At 38.6% G+C, this 18,413-nt stretch overlaps 1 protein-coding gene across 2 annotated transcripts in view; it reads left to right on the top strand.

The window, feature by feature from the left end:
- Positions 1-18,413, top strand: part of ITPR2 (inositol 1,4,5-trisphosphate receptor type 2) — a 998,050-nt gene that overhangs the window by 104,313 nt on the left and 875,324 nt on the right. For both annotated transcript variants that reach the window (XR_011337952.1, XM_069863516.1), the window contains exons 22-30: positions 2,104-2,297; positions 5,072-5,204; positions 6,123-6,180; positions 7,151-7,316; positions 9,165-9,338; positions 13,849-13,938; positions 14,096-14,221; positions 15,464-15,586; positions 17,119-17,319. Coding sequence is in view for 1 of the 2 variants with exons in the window: in XM_069863516.1 (XP_069719617.1) it covers positions 2,104-2,297; positions 5,072-5,204; positions 6,123-6,180; positions 7,151-7,316; positions 9,165-9,338; positions 13,849-13,938; positions 14,096-14,221; positions 15,464-15,586; positions 17,119-17,319 (1,265 nt within the window). In the remaining variant the exon portion in view is untranslated. The remainder of the gene's footprint in view (positions 1-2,103; positions 2,298-5,071; positions 5,205-6,122; positions 6,181-7,150; positions 7,317-9,164; positions 9,339-13,848; positions 13,939-14,095; positions 14,222-15,463; positions 15,587-17,118; positions 17,320-18,413) is intronic.

Raw genomic sequence — 18,413 nt, 5'->3', positions numbered from 1 at the left:
CATCTCCCCTCTTTGCAGAGCCTTGAAGTTTTGTTTTCAAAAGACCAGTTCAGAGTGATTGCACACCAGACCAGAATGGGACCTCAAATGTAACACTAATCTGCCTTACTCACTTTGAAAAAGCAAATTCTTTGTGTGTTTTCCTTTAAAGTTAGGGCTAAAGGCATCTTCTCTCCCTGCATGCAGTACTTGAGCTCTGTAGATTCAAGGAAGAGGGGCATAACAGTGCGATATTGGTAACAAAATAGAATAAAGCTTTGGCATTTTACAGCAGATTATCTGGGAAGAGGGTCTCTTCAGTGTAAGTAAAATTTGTCAGTTCATGATGATTAAAGTGTACTAAAAGACATGCAAGAACTATTCGGTCTTACCTCACTAAAGCTACATTTCCTTCATTCTTCTGTTAGCCTTTGGTGTAGTCTAGGTCTTGGCATTTTTTCTGCAGAGATGCTATCACTCCCCTTTCCCTCCTCCGTTCACTCAGAGCTGTGCTGTGCAAGAAAGGAAACTTTCATGTAGGTAGGTAGCATGATGTGCTCATTCTTTCTTCTCTCCATGTTTAGAAGGTAGTTGTTGATTCACTGAGATGTTTTTCATATCAAAATGCACTATAAAGACAGAGCAGTATAATCCATGGGAACAGATGGTACTTCTTGGTAGATTTTGCTAACTGGCATCAGTGATAGGTACCATTGACTGGACTAAAGTTTTTTGCTACATGAGTATAAAATTAATTTATTTTCTCAGTTATATCTTATGGAGTGCACTGTGGTTACAGATACTAGCTTGACCTGCAGGACAGCCTTCAGAGCCTGACCTTAGAATAGAATCATAGAATAGTTTGAGTTGGAAGGGACCTTAAAGATCATCCAGTTCCAACCCCCCTGCCATGGGCAGGGACACCTCCCACTAGATCAGGCTGCCCAAGGCCCCATCCAGCCTGGCCTTGAACACCTCTAGTGCTGGGACATCCACAACTTCCCTGGGCAATCTGTGCTCACCAAGAAATTCCTCCTCATGTCTAATCTAAATCTGCCCCTCTCCAGTTTATAGTCATTGCCCCTATTCCTATCACTACAAGCCTTTGTAAACAGTCCCTCCCCACCTTTCTTGTAGCCCATTCAGGTACTGGAAGACTGCTATGAGGTCTCCTCAAAGCCTTCTCTTCTCCAGGCTGAACAACCTCAACTCTCTCAGCCTGTCCTTGTATGGGAGATGCTCCAGGCCTCTGATCATCCTTGTAGCCTCCTCTGGACCTGTTCCAGCAGCTCCATATCCTTCTAATGTTGAAGATTCTCCTGGAACCTTGGTTACTTGTCGGTTGGCTTTGCTTTGTTGCCTGTCATTTGGACCTCATACAGAGACTGATCAGATTTGCACAGCCTCAAATCTTTTCTCTCTTTTAGTGTGACACATAAGGTACTTAGGTAGTCTCCTTCCAGCTTTTGCTGATACCAAAACCAACTTTATTGTCCAGCGTGTATATTATGTCCAGCTGCCATAAAGAAGACATTAGTGGAGTTAGGCATGGAAGATAAATGCCTCCCAATGTCGACAAAGCCAGGTCATAAACTGTAGCAATGGTGGATATAAGTGAAATACCAAAACCTGTTTTCTAGCAATAGACATAGTCCAGTACTCAAATCACTTACCTAGGGGTGCTGTATAACATGGGATATGCAGTGATAAAATATTCTTAAAAACAGGTTGAACCAACCTCTTTCAGAAATGGTCTTCGATGCAGATAATGTGCTTCAGAAAAAAAGAAGAGATTACATGAACTATGAAGATTCATTCTTCTCTACTTTTTATGATTTCTTGAAAATATTAACAGAACTGTGGAAAGTTTTTGGCATCTTTTCCATCTGTTGACCTATAAGAGAAAATCTCTTGAAAAATCAATGTAGAAAATTGTCCCCAAACCATTGAGTAATTTGGATTAATTCCTTCTCCTGAGTTTTGATCAGGAATTGAAAACTTATTTTTCAATATTCCAGTTAAGACTGTAAAGGGTTTTGATGACATGAGTATATGTGTGGTATATAGCTTACCAAGTAAGATTTACTGATGGCAAATACATATGTGTTTGTGTTTAATGCATAGGGAACAATGTTATGAGGACCATCCATGGTGTAGGAGAGATGATGACCCAAATGGTGCTGAGCAGAGGATCTATATTTCCCATCAGTACCCCTGATGTACAGCCAAGCATTCACCCAAGCAAGCAAGTCAGCGCCTCAGACAGTGAAGATGTGATCGTAATGGACACCAAATTGAAAATCATTGAGATTTTGCAGGTAATAATGAATGATAGAATATTACATAGCAGTCACTTCACAATAATTTACTTATTCACATAGTGGCAAGTTCTGTTACTCACATTCCTATTAGTCAATGGGCTGTTCATTCTGAAAATAACATTTTGATATGAGGAAGAGTACTCCTCTTTACGAACAATTGTATGGTTGTGATCCTTACTCTATTACACCTACTTCACTTCTGAAGGAACTAGATGCTGTAGAAACTCTGTCACTCTTAACTGTGAAAAGGCAGAACTTGTCCTTTAATCTGCCTCACTAATGTTTTCTGAAGACAGCATGTCTGTTTCCGTTCTCATTAACACTTATTTTACACTGAGGGAGATTATTTGATTTTAGTATTTGACTTTTCCTTTGCAGTAGTTTAGCGAAGGGCAGAATTTGTACCTAGACCTGCTGAAGTCATGCAAAGCTGTGCACTTTTGAAGTCCATTTCAGATTCCTACTGTTGGATTGAGAATAGTCTGTGGGCTGCTATGATTTTCTCCCAGCTGAACCGACAAGCTAAATGACACTAGGAGACCTTCTGAGATATAATTTTCACCTGTGCTATTAGTGAGGTAGCACACATTTGTTCTGTGTATCAAATCCCAGTTTTTGCAGCACTTCAGCCCTGAAGGAATGTTTCGGTGTTTTCTGCAAATTCTGTGGATATTTTGATACCTTTGTCACTTTTAAAGGATTCCATTTGTTCTGACTGCTTATAAATTATTTAGATTACCTTAATTACTTATCATCTGGAAGACTGTATATTTTTAAAGTGTCTGCAGTATTGCAGAAGGGGGAAGGACAGAGTGTTATCAAGCTATATCACCTAAATAATACCATTCACATGTGTCACTTCTCATTTTCATTGTTTTTTTGACTAAGCTTCTCTCCATATTGTCTTGCTGTACTGGTTGATACCTAAGAGGCGGCTTCTAGGACACCAGCCTTGTCCTGTGTATTCCCTATCTGCTCACAGGCAATAGAATCACACTGGATCTTGTCCTTCCATTTTTCACAGCACATCCAATGCAAGGACACCAGGGACTGGAGAGCATTTAATCTGAATTTCTTACTTAACCCAGGCTTTGTTAGTTATGATTTAGTCACATGGTCAGATTACTTCAGATAAGCAAATTGACCCGTGTTGGGTGTATCACAGTAAATGTGCACACATATGATCTCAGTTCACAAGAAATACAAAATAATTCAGTTTTGCTTAATATGCAATTAAGGAGGATTAATTTAAATCATGTTATCATTCATTACTGTGCTATTGCCCTTAAAAGCGAGTAAAAATATTTTAGATTTATTGCATTATCATGCATAGCTGGTAGAGTAGTGATTAGAACTATTCTATTCTAAGAAATATTTCAGTTTATAAGAATTTAATTCTCAGCATATCCTCTTATTCCTTTAAGTAAAGGCATTTTTTACTTAAGCATTTCCATTCTGCCATCAGCTAGAATTAAGCAGATGGCCTGATAGACTTAGTTGCCTATGCGTGGACGTGGGAAATTTTTATTTTTAAAAATCTTGCTTATACAGTCATAGGGTAATTTGAACCAAAATAAACCTGCCCTTTTTCTTTTTTTGTTTGTTTCTTAAGCTAGCATCTTATTTGCTTTTAGGTAGTATAGTCCTAGACAAATCCTATTAGAGTATTCTGGGTCAGGGAAGCTTGTCTAACTTCAGTTAGAGATCAAAGAAACAGATTGCCACAATTTGGTAATTCATCACCCGTCACCTGAGTCTGTCTAACTTAACATATGTGCTTTCATCCCCATGGCTTGTAAAATATGTTAAATGATCTCAAACCTCTTTTGTTGTGTGCTTGCATTTACTGTGGTCAAGGAGCATATTTGCGGGAAGCATTGAAACTCAGCTGATGGGCAGTCAGTTCTCAGAATCATAGAATGATTTGGGTTCAAAGGGACCTTTAAAGCTCATCTGATCCAACCCGCAAATGTTGGATGTATATGTCTCAGTCCTTAAACTGGTAGTAATGTCTCCAGCCAAGTGATTTTCCTCACCATTCCAATATAAAAGCAGCACTTCCAGCTTTGAATTAGAATTATTCCTGTATGAGTTTCTGATTCCACAGGTAAGGAACAAAAGGCACCAACAATTAGAATAAAGAAGCGCGTTGAGTGAGAGGGATCTCTGCTACCATTACATCATTACATCCAAAGCCAAACTTTTGGTTTTTTCCTGCATGCTGGCAACAGTACTAGGAGCTCACAAAGTTTGCTACTCACATCCTCAGCGGATCACTAGCAATGTAAAAAAGACAACACCAGGCTTGTGATTCACTTCATGGGAGCCTGGAGTTACTGAAGCATTGCTGCCCCTGGCTGTTAGACATCCGAAAGATGCCTTGAGCCTGGCGTCTTTACTCTCAACCCCATTCCACTTATCATCTTCATGGGGCATTAGAAGTCCAGCTGAAATATGAAATAATTCAGCATGGATTTGAATATACTCATCTGGCTTACAGGCAGTGAGGACAAGGCAGTGTGCTGGAGCCCCTGGACAAATCAAATCTCCTTCTTAGGATTCAGCAGTCGATAGGGTAGAGTTCTGTATGTCTCAGGATGATTGGAGGGAAGACAGAAATCACAGAAAACTGATGAATGTAATAGTTTCTTTTTTTTGTAGTGTACATATGTACTTAAAATAAGTATACATCTCTGTATATTCCACCACAGAAAAATCCTAATGGTACTAAATGACAGAGGAAAAGTCATATTTAAACTTTTTCCTTGTAGTTCATTCTCAGTGTTAGACTGGACTATAGAATATCCTACATGCTGTCTATCTATAAGAGGGAGTTTGGTGAAAACAATGAAAATGTTGATAGCTCTGCAACGTCACCACCTGACACGCCCGGGATTGCCTCAGGTAAATGTCACTATTGTATTGCAACATAAAATAATTTTGTGTAGATTACTGCAAACAATGAAGTCAACTACACTGGAAAGATGTATGCTGCTTAAAGCTGAAAAGCTTATGGGAGAATGAAAATCCTAAGGAATCACATAAAAATAAGGCTTTTGCTGGACTGTCCTCCTCTAACAAAAATATGATTGCTTTTTTCCTGTGATGACAATTTATTTTCTTATTTGTACTCTTCCCAAAATGCCACATGATGACAAATGAAGTGGCGGACAGATCATGAAAATATAGTTGGGGTTGGATGAGGAAGGGTTTGAGTAAGGTGAATGTGGTATGGAAATGGAGTGGCTTTCCAGGATGCTTTTTTGTGTTCAAAAAAGACTGACTCCTGTCTCTGTGACCACCTGCAAGTAGGGAAGAGTTGCTATAACTGGAGGTGCTGCATAGCAGAGGGGTGGCTAAGTCTAAAGTACTAAAGTCTTTTAGTAAGAAGGCTTATTAAAGCTATTCGAAAGCAAAATGATGATGTGGTTAATAATTTAGTTTATAATAAATATTCTAAAAGTCATGTGACTCAGCTGCTTTGTGGGGGTTGGCTCATTAACAAAAAATCTAAGTTCCATATTGTCTGTCATTTGTGGATCATTGGTGGTGATTTGTATGGTTCCTCACCCCGTGGAGATCTGGTTCATCACTACAATTTGGCTCTTCCTTGGTAACAGTAATACGTAATTTAACTTTGCCTCTTGTCCCGTTTCTTCCTCACTGCTCTTGGACACAGTGAATTTTGCCTAGTTGAGGAATATGCAGTTAGACCTCCGCTTGATAACACTTCTTGAAAGAGAAAGAGAGTTCCATTTTACTGTGAAGATTAAATAATTATCATTGGCATTTTTTTTAATTTTTGCATTGATTGTTTTCCAGCAATTGTTCCTGACATAGATGAAATCGCAGCTCAGGCTGAAACCATGTTTGCTGGCAGGTACGTCCTCTGACATTTTACCTGTCTATAGTCATCTCTTTGTTCGCATTGATATTTCTCGTGGCCAGTCTCTGTTTATTCTGTGTGTGTTTTCATACCCCATTCTCTTCCTTTGGCTACTTCTGTTTGATAACGTAGACAGAAAAGCACCCAAAAGACCTGGATTTCCAAGCAGGCAGCACCATTGGTATGGATGGTCGTGTGACTGGAACTGACCACTGCCTTAATTGTAAGAGAGTTGGTAGAAAGTTTTTGCCCTGTTCTTAGAGGCAGCTGCAGAAACGTGTAGACGTGTACTGGGCTAAAATACCGTAATTATTTATCTCTCTTACAATTGCTCATATGGGTGCCTTTAAAGGTATGCCTTACGGCTATAGTCTCAAATTCTTAGATCAGTAGGTTACTGTTAACCCTCAGTATTTCTCATAGATTACATAACCTGTCGTCGTTGCACTGTGTCTTTGAACGTATTTAGAAAGTTATGTCAACAATAATCTTTTTCATATGACTCCTGAAATCAACTGAGGACCACTTGCCATGATCTTCTGGACCACCAGAGGCCTGTAGATCACAAGTTATGCTTGCAGATTTTGGGAAGTGGTTTCAGTGATGAAATGCTCTTCACTTCAATTAATTTGGATTGGGGATGAGCCTGGCATAACTTATCCAAGACATAAATGAATGTTTTTGCAATATGGATTTTAATCACAATATTTGACACGTTTCATACATACTTACCTTCCTTCCGTGCTGTCCATTCTGCTACAAGATTCCTGCAACAGCATATAACTGTGGGACTGAAGTACTTATAAAGCGTGCTAAGGTAGTTTACAGTTTACGTCCTGCAGAATATTGAATTTAAGAGCTCTGTCAAATGAAGATTGTGTGTACCTTCATAGTTATGTAAAAAGCTTTTATCTTTTCTTTCTTATTTTACTTTATTTAGTCCTTTTCTCCGTTTCTGTTGCAGAAAGGAGAAGAATGCAGTTCAGCTTGATGATGAAGGAGGCAGAACTTTTTTACGGGTCCTCATTCACCTCATCATGCATGACTACCCTCCATTGCTCTCAGGTGCTCTGCATCTGCTATTTAAGCACTTCAGTCAGAGAGCAGAAGTTTTGCAAGCATTTAAACAGGTACGGATTGCATGGTGTTATTCCAGGAAACTGACTGTTGGGAAGGTCTTTCCAAAGACTGCTTTGCTTGCCTAAACTACTGTTTGTGTCATGACAGGGTTCTTTTTACTTAGAGGTCTAAATTTGGCAGATATTTTTTTTTTTTTAATTTAAGTTGGACATATGTGCTAGTGTATGTTATAGTTGTACATCCAAAAATAGTTATTTCTGGCATTGTGTTCATTACTGAGTACGTAGGTTTGTGGTGACAGCTGGGACACACGCATCTTGCAGCAAGGCACGATGTAGTGATCCCTCAGAGACAGAGTTGTTAACTCATGTTCTGCAAGCAGTGTACCCGTGTCAGCAGTAAGACTTTCCTGTCTTTAAAGCTGCTTAGGCTGGTTATAAAGCTCCCTTGTTATTCGTGTGGTGTTTCTAGTTCTAATTCAGGTGTCTTTGCATTCTACTCCACTGGGTGATGCAGATATGCCCAAGTAACAGGAAGGGAGTGATAGAGCCAAACCTGTTTTCAGCTTTTATTCTTTCTGCTTGATAACGGTGCATGTGCTGGCTCCATGTGTCAGTGGATTAGCATGGGGAGATCTGATGTCATGGGGCTGGGTGACAGACATATCTCTGTTATGTAACCCTATATAACATATGTTGATAAGACCATCTGATGCTTTTGTCAGGAGTTATAGCATGTTGTCTCATCGTTATGTAAGATGTGGTGGTTTCTCTTGTTTAAAAACAGATGAATGATAAAGACCTGGAAAGCTTTTGTTTAATGTTTTTGCGGTGTAGCATAATGGCCTCTCACCAGATTGTTACAGTTAGGGCAGGCTGGTTGGTTGCATAAAAAGCTGCTATTCCCAGGTAAGCAAAGGCTGAGCTTTCGTAAAGGAAGGAAAAGGCTAACTGACAAGTAAGCAAGAAAGACTGCAGAGAACAGGGAGTATGAATGTCTGTGGATGAGCAGTGTTCAAAAGTTCTGTGAAATAACAAGATTTTGTTAAGCTAAGAGAAAACTTTATATTCAAAATAGTGAATATTTGCCTGCCAGCAGTGATTTTTTTTAAAGAATGTCCTTATCAGTGTTCTGGTCAGCCATGTGACCGTAGTCTTTTACGTAAGTGTAATTTCTTAACAGCCATTATTGATTTATTGAAAAGTTTTAGGTTTTTTGTGTATTTTCTCCATTAATAAACTTGGGAGAGCAAAGAGCATCACAGTCAGAGGAGATGTGTATATTATGCTAATCAAGAACTACAAATAACAGCAGAGAAACCCCAGAAATTTTTGAGCAGTACAAAAAAAGAAGTGAGGTTAATCTTAGTAACAGTGACCACTCAGATGGTGGGAAATGACATGAACCTGAAAGACAGTTCATGAGCTCTATTCAAACAAATTTTTCTAAGCTGGCCTTAAAGTGTTGAAAATATTTTTCAGTACTGGATTATGGTCATGTAGGTGTTCACAGAAGTTACTGGCCATTTTGACTTCTCTTTGGATGGCCTGATTCTTTTTCATATATATATATATTTTAATTATTTATCTATTGTGCAGTACTGTGCTCATGGGCTAAGCTATTCCTGCTGAAAATGTTTTGCAGTGTATTAAAAAAGGCCAGGGAATGTTGTGAATGTTCTAACTATCGTGTTTTGGGCAACCACAGTCTCTGTCTCTGTTAAGGGGTTTTGATGAATGGAGACTAAAAAGTGTGCCTGTGCCATGTTTCAGTTTTATCAGGAAGGTTACATAGAGCACCTGAGAAGAGAGGTTTAGAATGGAAACTGTCAAGCAAATTACCCAGGCGGAAGTGCTGGTGCTACTACTTAATGGCTTTATAATTTTCTGTATTTCCAGGTTCAGTTGCTGGTGTCTAATCAAGATGTTGATAACTACAAGCAAATCAAAGCTGATCTTGATCAGCTACGTCTGACTGTAGAAAAATCGGAATTGTGGGTTGAGAAGAGCAGCAATTATGAGAGTGGAGAGGGGGGCGACAATCAAACCAAAGGGGGAGAAGAGCCAATAGAGGTAGGTTTAAAGCCTTTCCTGCTAGAATTGTTTCAATATTGATAGGTAGTTTAATGAATATCTGCAAATTTGTGGTCTGGTTAATCAAAGTAGTAAAGCGAGAATGTGCAGTATTCTGGCTGCTTTTGGTGGCTGCATTCTTACGTTACAGATCTACCCTCCTTTCTGGCTAGCAAGCAAGTCACAGTGTATGTATCACTCTGTGGCGAAGGGAATAATCTAGGGATCACATCCTGGCAGTTGTGTTGACTTGCTGTAAGAAAGGAGGCGTAGGCATTACCTGTTCCTGCAACTAAGGGAGAGGAGCACAATCAAACCCGTATTTTCAAACATCATGAGTAATTCCAGTCTCCACCAAATGTTAGACTGACCTAAGAATATTGAAGTTTTGTAGACAAACAAATTTCTTTTTTTGAGTCTTGCCACCCCACACTCCTAAAGTGGATTGTTTTTTGAGAAACTTCGGAATTTGAATCTGGAACCTTGAAGACCTGATTTTTTAAAAAAAAAATTAATTTAAATCTTTTATTTTTTTTTCTGTAAAAGCTGAGGTCTTCACATCATCACTCTCCAGTACGAGCCTTCAAGGAAATGCAAAATTTTGCAAGAGTTGCTATGGTTGATGTTTGTGGCAGATAAAGCAAGCTTTCCCACCAATATTTATTCCCACTTTCCCATTGTCATCAAAGGAGGTGGGGAGAGCTGAACACAGCACTTTTCTTATTCGCTTCTGTGGTAGAGTTACCCCTAACGGAAAGAAAATAAGCAAGGAGCTGCCAGAGGAAGCTTAGAATGAAGCCAAGTGGAGATTATATGGCATTGTGAAGCCCATTGAGGAAACGTAAGAGCCATTAAGAAGACACAGGATTTTACAGACTTGTATGAGATAAACTTGGCCTTTCATATTGGAAAGCAGATTTTAGGTGGCTTCATTTGGGGGAAAATCCAGCACTTAAGGGAGAATCCTGATTTCTTGGGACAGTGTAGGTCCTACTCTTCCTCTGATATAGTTTAGTTGAATTAAGTGTTGTCAGAACTGGGGAGGAACCTGGACTTTATGAGCTAACTGTGTGGGATTTTCTACTTGCTTTCTTCAAACATTGTTCTAGTAGGAAAGAAAGTGTTCCTTTGTGTATTTACTGAGTGGAAAAGGGAGTGCAGAATTGCAGTGGGTTATTTATGAGTTTTTTTAGCTATAATACATTTAAAAAATGTATAAGATCCTTTTTATTCCTATGGATAGTCCTGATAGCAAAGAAACTGTAGGAAGAGGGGACAAAACAAAAAGCAGAAGTATCTCTAAGTGGGGTATTTTCTGTGGTTTTTTTCCCCATGACGCATCCATGGGTCTATATGGATTAATAGTTCTTCAGCAGATGCATAATGTTATCTCTGGCAGATCTGAGAGACTATTGTATCAGAACAGTTATATGTAATCTGCACAAGTGGTTAGATTATCTGGTGGTAATTCCATGAGAGAAGTGCAAGGTCACAATAGGTCAGAATCTTGTCCATTATTTTATCCCTGTTAAATTTCTTGTTAACAGTCAGGAAATGCTTTTACCTGGCAAAACTACTTTACATCGTGTATACTCTCTTTGAGAGCTTGGGTCAGATGTAAGAGGTGAGGTGCTGGTCATCATCTACAACATGTGAAACAGGTGGCTAGCTCCAAGCAGATAAACAACCCTGTGAGTTCCCATGCTTTCTTGATATTCAGTACTGTGATGGATTAACCTCTAGGTCTTCAGGGAATATGCTTCATTTGCCTGTGCTTGATTTTTCCCAAACAACATTTAGCTGCACACAAGGTCTTAAATTACATTCCATAACAGCCTTAGGTTAAGCCCAAGTTTCAGTTCTCACTGAAGCACGTTGCAAGATTGGCATTAGGGTTTTAAAAATATCAAATACATTTTTTTTTTGCTCTTAGGCTCCTGAATATTTTTGGGTAATTGTTTCCACCTTTCTGTCATAACTTGGGAAGGGGCTAGAGTCTTACTTTTTTGGGTTTTTTTGCAGTCATATGATTTCAGAAATCGGATTTGTAGAAATGCTCTTGTAAATAAAGTATTTAGACTTTTCCACGGGAAAAACAACAAATCTTACATCCATACAGGATCATCATGATAGGAACTGGAGACCAGAATTATAGGAAAGAGTGCTTGGAGTTAAGTCAGACCATATAGGATTAGGAAGAAATGCTGAAACTGATCTTGTATAACTAAGCTTTGCTTAAAAAGTGAAAAGCGCATAAAGCCTGTTTACTTGGTTATTTCTAGGAAGGGTGTTACTGAGTCTGTGTAGATACCATGGACTATGGAAAGTGTGGTCTTTATTGTCTTTTCATTGGAGGATGCACTGGTGGTGTAGCACCAGAAGCACAGATCTGAGGAGGGGAAATAGTGAATGGACTCTCAGATGAAAGTGGAATACAGTGCAGTGGCATTTACAGAGCTTCTTGTCTTTGTCATCTGCTGAGAAAGTTCAGTGAGGTTTCAAGTGGTATAAAGTTTCAGCACCCTTAAGCACCTGGTGTTCCCTTGCTCTCCTTCTTTTCTTGTCTGTGGCAATTTGCTTTGGTTGTGGGAATATTTAAATAAACATTTCCTGTAACTTCCTATAGGCTGAGATTGTGAACAGAAACTTCTGAGAATGTCCTTCACTTATGCTGACTAGTGCCTTACACAATTATCTTGCTCAGATGAGCGAGACTCTTTCAGCAGTGGGGAACTGCTCAGACTGAAAACTGGAGGCTGTCAAGAAAAGATCCTAAGACTGATGCAGATTGATATCCTGTGAATTTTCTGAACAGAGGAAGTAGTTGTCTTTAGAAAGTATAATTTCCTAAATGTGGGGAGAGAAACTTGGATGAGAACCTTTCTTGGTGTGATCTCTATGACTCCCTGTCCCCTATGGAAAAGCGTGGTAGAGAATGTCTATCATGGGGCAAGATATGCAACTGAATGTCTCTGATATCCCAGTGGTATGATTATCTCTTGATAACTACATCCTTGGTATACTCTTAAGGGTTCAATAAACAGGTTTTTATTTTGTTAAGAGAAAGGATAGATTCAGCAGTTTAATGCTGATCAGCACTTCCAGATAAGACTGATAGTTCCCATGGATTATAAAACTGCTTTGATTGAGGAATAATGCAGATAAATGTAACAGGTAAATTAATCTTGGTTAACTCACAGTCCCAGAACAGAGGAAGGTGGTTAATTATAGCAAAAAGCCTGAAATATCTTCCAAAGTATTGATGCAAACAGCTAGAGAGAAGGCAGCTTGCATACTAACAAGCCTAAACAAATGAAATTCCACTGTTATTGCATAGATCAACATGACCATACTGAACAGCGGTGCTGACACTGTTATAAACAGATTCCATGGCCAAGTAACGCAGCTGTTCTTGCCCCATTGGAAATTAAGACCAGATGGGATTTATAGAACTCCTAATCTTCATCAGCAGCTAAGAAAGTTCAGAGAGAAGTTTCAAGAGGTATAAACAGTCAGACTGGTGTGCATGTGTGTGTTTTAGCATAATTCTTTAAAACAGTGGGAAGTTTGAGGACATGATGAAACTTAGAAGTGCACCTGCGAGGTGGTCTCAAGATCTGCTACGTTTTTTCTGCGATGTTAATAATTTCAGCATCCAAAGTCTAAACTTTCAGTTCTTTCTGTTTCCAGATAAGAAAGGCATTAAAAAAACCCCAACAACCCACTGCTAATAATCTAAGTGCCGGTATTTGTGTAGATGTTCTTCCATGTTTTGATTGAGATATGGATGGAAAGGTGTTGGCAGTTACTTGCTGACTTGATTCCTCTTCTTTATCATACCCTGCTGGGGCTTTCTAAGAGCCAAAGCCTAGAGCATCATGTCGGGATGGATGTTGCAGTTTAAAAGAAAGTTCTCATTTGTTTTTAAATCCTTTCCTGCATCAACCAGAGATAAGGATGGAAGTACCCTCTTCATGGGAGAAACATTTCTAATTTCCATATGCTACTTGTTCTTGTGCTGCTGATAGCCTCATCCTACTTATCTCAACTATGGAGGTCATCTTAAGCTCGTGCTCCAGACTTTATATGTTCACATACACAGACTTTCTAATCTTCCCAGCAGTATTAGTGATTTTTTGGAACAAGTGGTGCTGTTGAAGTACCCCTGTGGTCCCTATTCTCATAATATCTGAATTCCTTGGGATGTCTAGTCTGTGATTTAGGAATGTATTCGTTTTTAGGAGGATCAGAAGCATGAAGACATAGAGTAATTGCCTCAAATCATGTTGGAAATTTGAAACAAGGGAAGGACTTGAATGTGAATCTTTAAACTCACTGGACAGTAGCCAGTGGATAGTTACTGAAGAGTCTTTTTCTTTATAGTCTGCATTATATCTGTTCCCTATGAAATGCTGTAATGCTGCTGTTTCACTTGCTGTTATTATATATAATTAGTTCGTGTTGAGGAAATTGCAATAGATCTCCACTTGTTGTATGTTCTTTGTTACAGGAGCCAATTATTTTGAGTCCAATACAGGATGGGACCAAAAAACCCCAGATAGACAGCAATAAAAGCAATAACTACAATATTGTTAAAGAGGTTGGTATATCTGCTGAGAAACTTGTTTGACATAATTGTTTGACAAGTAGAGTTAGTAATTATTTTGAAAGAATGTATTTTTGTTTGGTTTTGTCTGATATGAATGTTTTTTTGCTTGCTTACCTGCTTATTTATTTGTTTATTTATTTATTCGTAGATTTTGATTCGACTCAGCAAACTTTGTGTTCAGAACAAAAAATGTCGGAATCAACAGCAGCGATTGCTGAAAAATATGGGCGCCCACTTGGTGGTCTTGGACCTTCTGCAGATACCCTATGAAAAGGTTATTCTCATAATTTTAGTCATAAAGAACGTGAACTCAGTGAAAGGAAAGACCTGAAGAGGCCTAAGAATCAGTGTGAATATTTTTTTAAGTGAATTCCATCAACTATGGTGCAAGCATGAAATGATGACGCCGTTTTCTACTTTAAGAATAATGAGTTTGGGCCTAAGTTTAAGTATGGATGCCTTCACAGAACAGATTTCATTAAGAACTTAATGTTTACTGCTTTGCGTACCTGGATGTCACTGTGCTATCACCCCATTCCCGAAACAGGCAAACCTTAGATGTGTAGTCACTGCATAGTAAGAAGTATTGATTTGATGGAGCTCCTGGCAGTGTATCTAACTTCTGCTGTTTGGAACTGATGTGAGTGCTATGGCAGATATGTAAGCTGGATACGTAAGCTGGATACATAAGCTGTGAAGGATCAAGTCTGAAATAATTTCTTGGTTTCTGTGTTGCAACTATCTTATCTAGTTCTACTTGCAGTTTTTTTTCAGAAGATAATATGACTTTGTACTGTTTCAGTGGCATTTAGCATATGAATGAATGATGTAGGTATCCATTTAAAGAGCACATTTTCGTAGGTCTTATAGGAAGCATTGAGAGGAGGTAAACCCTCTTTTGGGCTGCATTTTCCTGAGTGTTATATGCTAATGTTCTGGTGTAGACACTGGGTTCAGCTTTCTTCAGTAAAATAGTTAGTGCTAGTTCGTGTAGGTGGTTCATCACATCATAGAATATTATATAAGAGGAATATAAAATGGAGATGAAAGTAGACATGTATTTGTGTGGGAATATGTGTGTGAACATATATATACATATGTGTGCGTGTAGGTATACACAGACATGCACATATACATCTGTTTCTATATGTAACTATATGAAAGCCAAAGCTTTTCAAAAGCCTGAAATCCAGGCAGGCTAGAGAGCATTTTCTGAAAATCAAGCAACTTAGCACTTTTCTTAAAACTAGGAAATCATAACCATGCACGAGGAAGTCTTACTTTGAGTTTGTGTCCCTATCTGTGACTCCCTATGGTCAAGTAAAGTCAGAGTTAGGTATAGCCACTAATGGACTCTGGAGAAAACTGGATCACTTGGTTTTTCCAGAGGGATAATTCCTGCCCTATAAAAGGCCCAGGAGAATTTCTTTTTGCTCCTGGCTGAGTTCACGTTGAGCAGTTTTAACAAGTGTGTTTAGGTATGCCTAGCTCATTAGTTCATGTTTTCTGTCTGCAGAGTGATGAAAAGATGAATGAAGTTATGAATCTAGCCCACACCTTCCTTCAGAATTTCTGTCGAGGAAATCCTCAGAATCAAGTTCTCCTCCACAAAAATCTCAACTTGTTCTTAACTCCAGGGGTAAGCATTTCATTTGAAGTAGAATGTTATAATTGGTAGTTAATTTGGACTTGTTGAAAAATGACAGTGCTAAATAAATAAATAATTTTATTAAATTATACCCTGTCTGCCTTCTCTTCTCTCTGCTGTCTTTTCTTCCTTACCGTTGCTTCTTAGGTGATTGTTTTTAATGTTGCCATTTTAAAAGTATAAAACAACATTACCTGTAGGATTTACTGGAAGTGTCTATGAATGTGTCACTTCCTCACATCATGTTTAGCTTGACTCTTAATCGTCCTAACAGATGCACTATAAGTCAAGGTAGAAGATGCTGTCGTGAAGCTTGTGTGACAGCAGAATCAGACCCACGCATTTTTGTTGATGATGCTTCCATTTGATTTTACTAACCTAAAATCTGATCTGTTATTATATCATTGGCTTTATGTTAAATCTCTGTTTAATTAAAACTGAAGTATATATTTGTGTGTGTTTACAGCTATAGTCATGTAGAATGACACCTTGCTCTGTGCCAGACCTATTGAGCAAAACATAACTTTATTAGAAGAAGTGTGAGGTTTAGACCCTTACCCTATGTATATTACTCTAGGAAACATTTGTTCTGTTATTTTTCATTTAAGCTTTTTTTTTTTCCTGTGAAGTTAGTGAAAGGCACTGAGCTGACCACAGGAGGACTAGTGCCCAGACTTTATCCTATCCAACACTGACACTTAATTTGGGTGCCAAGTATGAAACCTGCTTGCACTAGGGTTTCTGTTCTTTTGAATGTGATCATCTGATCATCTCAGTTGCTGTGTTCATATTGTGGAGCAAACTTGGTGTGGATTACTTTCAGGTGACAGTAAACAGAATGGTATATTCTAGGAGCGCACCTGACCCTCCTTAGTCTTTAGTCCGAGGGACCAAACTAGAGTGAGTTTGAAGCCAAAGTCCCAATAATAGATAAAGTCTGGATGCTGCATCCTCAACAACATCCCTTTCTTGCTACAGATCTGCTCCTCTTGTACCATCTTACTCACTGATTAGAAATGTCGCCTTAGGCTCCTTCTGTATTTAATGTGGAAAGAGATATTCTCTCAGAGAGTGATCAGACTGCACGTGCAGTGATGTGTCAGCTGGAAATGCCTGACTCTAAACCACAGAGGGATCCAGAGGTAGCTAATCATCTTATTTGGTTGCCTCAATGCAAAGTTTGATGGTGGGTGAGAATAATGCGGTCTCAATTCTCTTGCATACCGAACTCGCTTTAGCAGTGTATTGTGAGTACGTGTGTGTTGTCATCTTCCACATGGGCACAGATTTTGTTAATGCCCACTTTAGGACTGTTTTGTACTCCTTGGGAAGTGTACAGAAATCCCGTCGTAAATGAAAGCTAGTCCCTAAGTTCACTGCTTAATCGCTGTACTAGTGCGCACTGGACTTTTCCGGTTTCCCTTTACCCACGTGCCTTTTGCTAATATAGAGGCCTGTGAATCTTTCAGTCATAAAGTAAATCTGTTCTTATTATAAGACTAGTTTGATTTTAATTTGTTTAGCTCCTGGAAGCTGAAACCATGCGGCACATCTTCATGAATAATTACCTTCTGTGTAATGAAATTAGTGAAAGAGTGGTGCAGCACTTTGTACACTGTATTGAGACCCATGGCCGTCATGTGGAATATCTGCGTTTCCTGCAGACCATTGTGAAAGCCGATGGCAAATACGTGAAAAAATGCCAGGACATGGTAATGACAGAGGTAAGTGAAGGGCTCATATGTTAGTCACCCATGTAACGTCTTTTTAACACACTAGTATTTTGAAGTTGCTTTTTCTGCTCTTAATACCAATGGGATGTAATGGCAACACCGCTTTAGAATTTCAAATGGTATCACAAATAATGAATATTTTAGCAGACTTTTTGGGAGTTTAATCTAATTTTGTAAGGCCATCTGTATAACTACTAGGAAGAAAACATGAGTGTTAGCATGGTGATAGAGATGTCTATTTGTAGATGATGTAGCATGGAAATCTTAGAGTTACATAAACTTACACTTTTTCTGTACTGTAATTTAGGATCCCACTTATGCACCAAACTTTCCATGTTGTGGCATGGTTTTGTCATATAAGAGGTTCTTACCTCTATGGATTGGTCTCAGTAGTGTTGTAGATCAGTTCTTTTAGCATGTAACCATGTAACAGTTCTGCTATTCTAATTCTAACTTGCTAAATTCAGTCTGACCTGGTAATTTCCACACGGTGGTTTGTGGACAAATCTTTGTGCCAATAATGTTACTAGGAAAATACCTAATCAACTTCTCTGCAATTAGGATTTGATATATGATGTGCATGATAAATGACGCTCATGCATTTAACTATAATTATATTAACAGTTCGATGAAATTAATAAGTGGGTGAAGTTGAATATGGTGAAAAGTCCAGGCAGGATCAGAGTCCAAGGAACATTTATCTTTACTTTAGAAAGTGGAGTTTTTTGGTTTTGGTTTTTTTTTAAGAGGTATCTTCACAAAGAAAACAGAGACAAGTTGTAGTTGTGGTATGAACAACACTGAAACCTGCTAAAATTTTGTTCCACAGGAACAAAGACGAAAAACTTCTAATTAAGAAAATAAAGCTTCAGCCTACATGGATAACCTTTAATACTGGAATCCACCTCAACCTTTTCAATTTGACTGAAGTACTTTAACATGCAATGTCAATTACAGGCCTTTGATTTACATAATTCAAACAGTTCTTGTGCCTTTGTGCTTGTAGTTCTTTCCCCTTGCACCACAGCTTCTTGTAGGTTTTTACTTTCTCATCAAACAAAACTTTTAGATTTTTCTCAATTTAA

Source organism: Phaenicophaeus curvirostris, chromosome 1 (assembly GCF_032191515.1).
Source record: "Phaenicophaeus curvirostris isolate KB17595 chromosome 1, BPBGC_Pcur_1.0, whole genome shotgun sequence".
Taxonomy (NCBI): Eukaryota; Metazoa; Chordata; class Aves; order Cuculiformes; family Cuculidae; genus Phaenicophaeus; species Phaenicophaeus curvirostris.
This window is presented reverse-complemented; position numbering and strand designations above follow the sequence as displayed.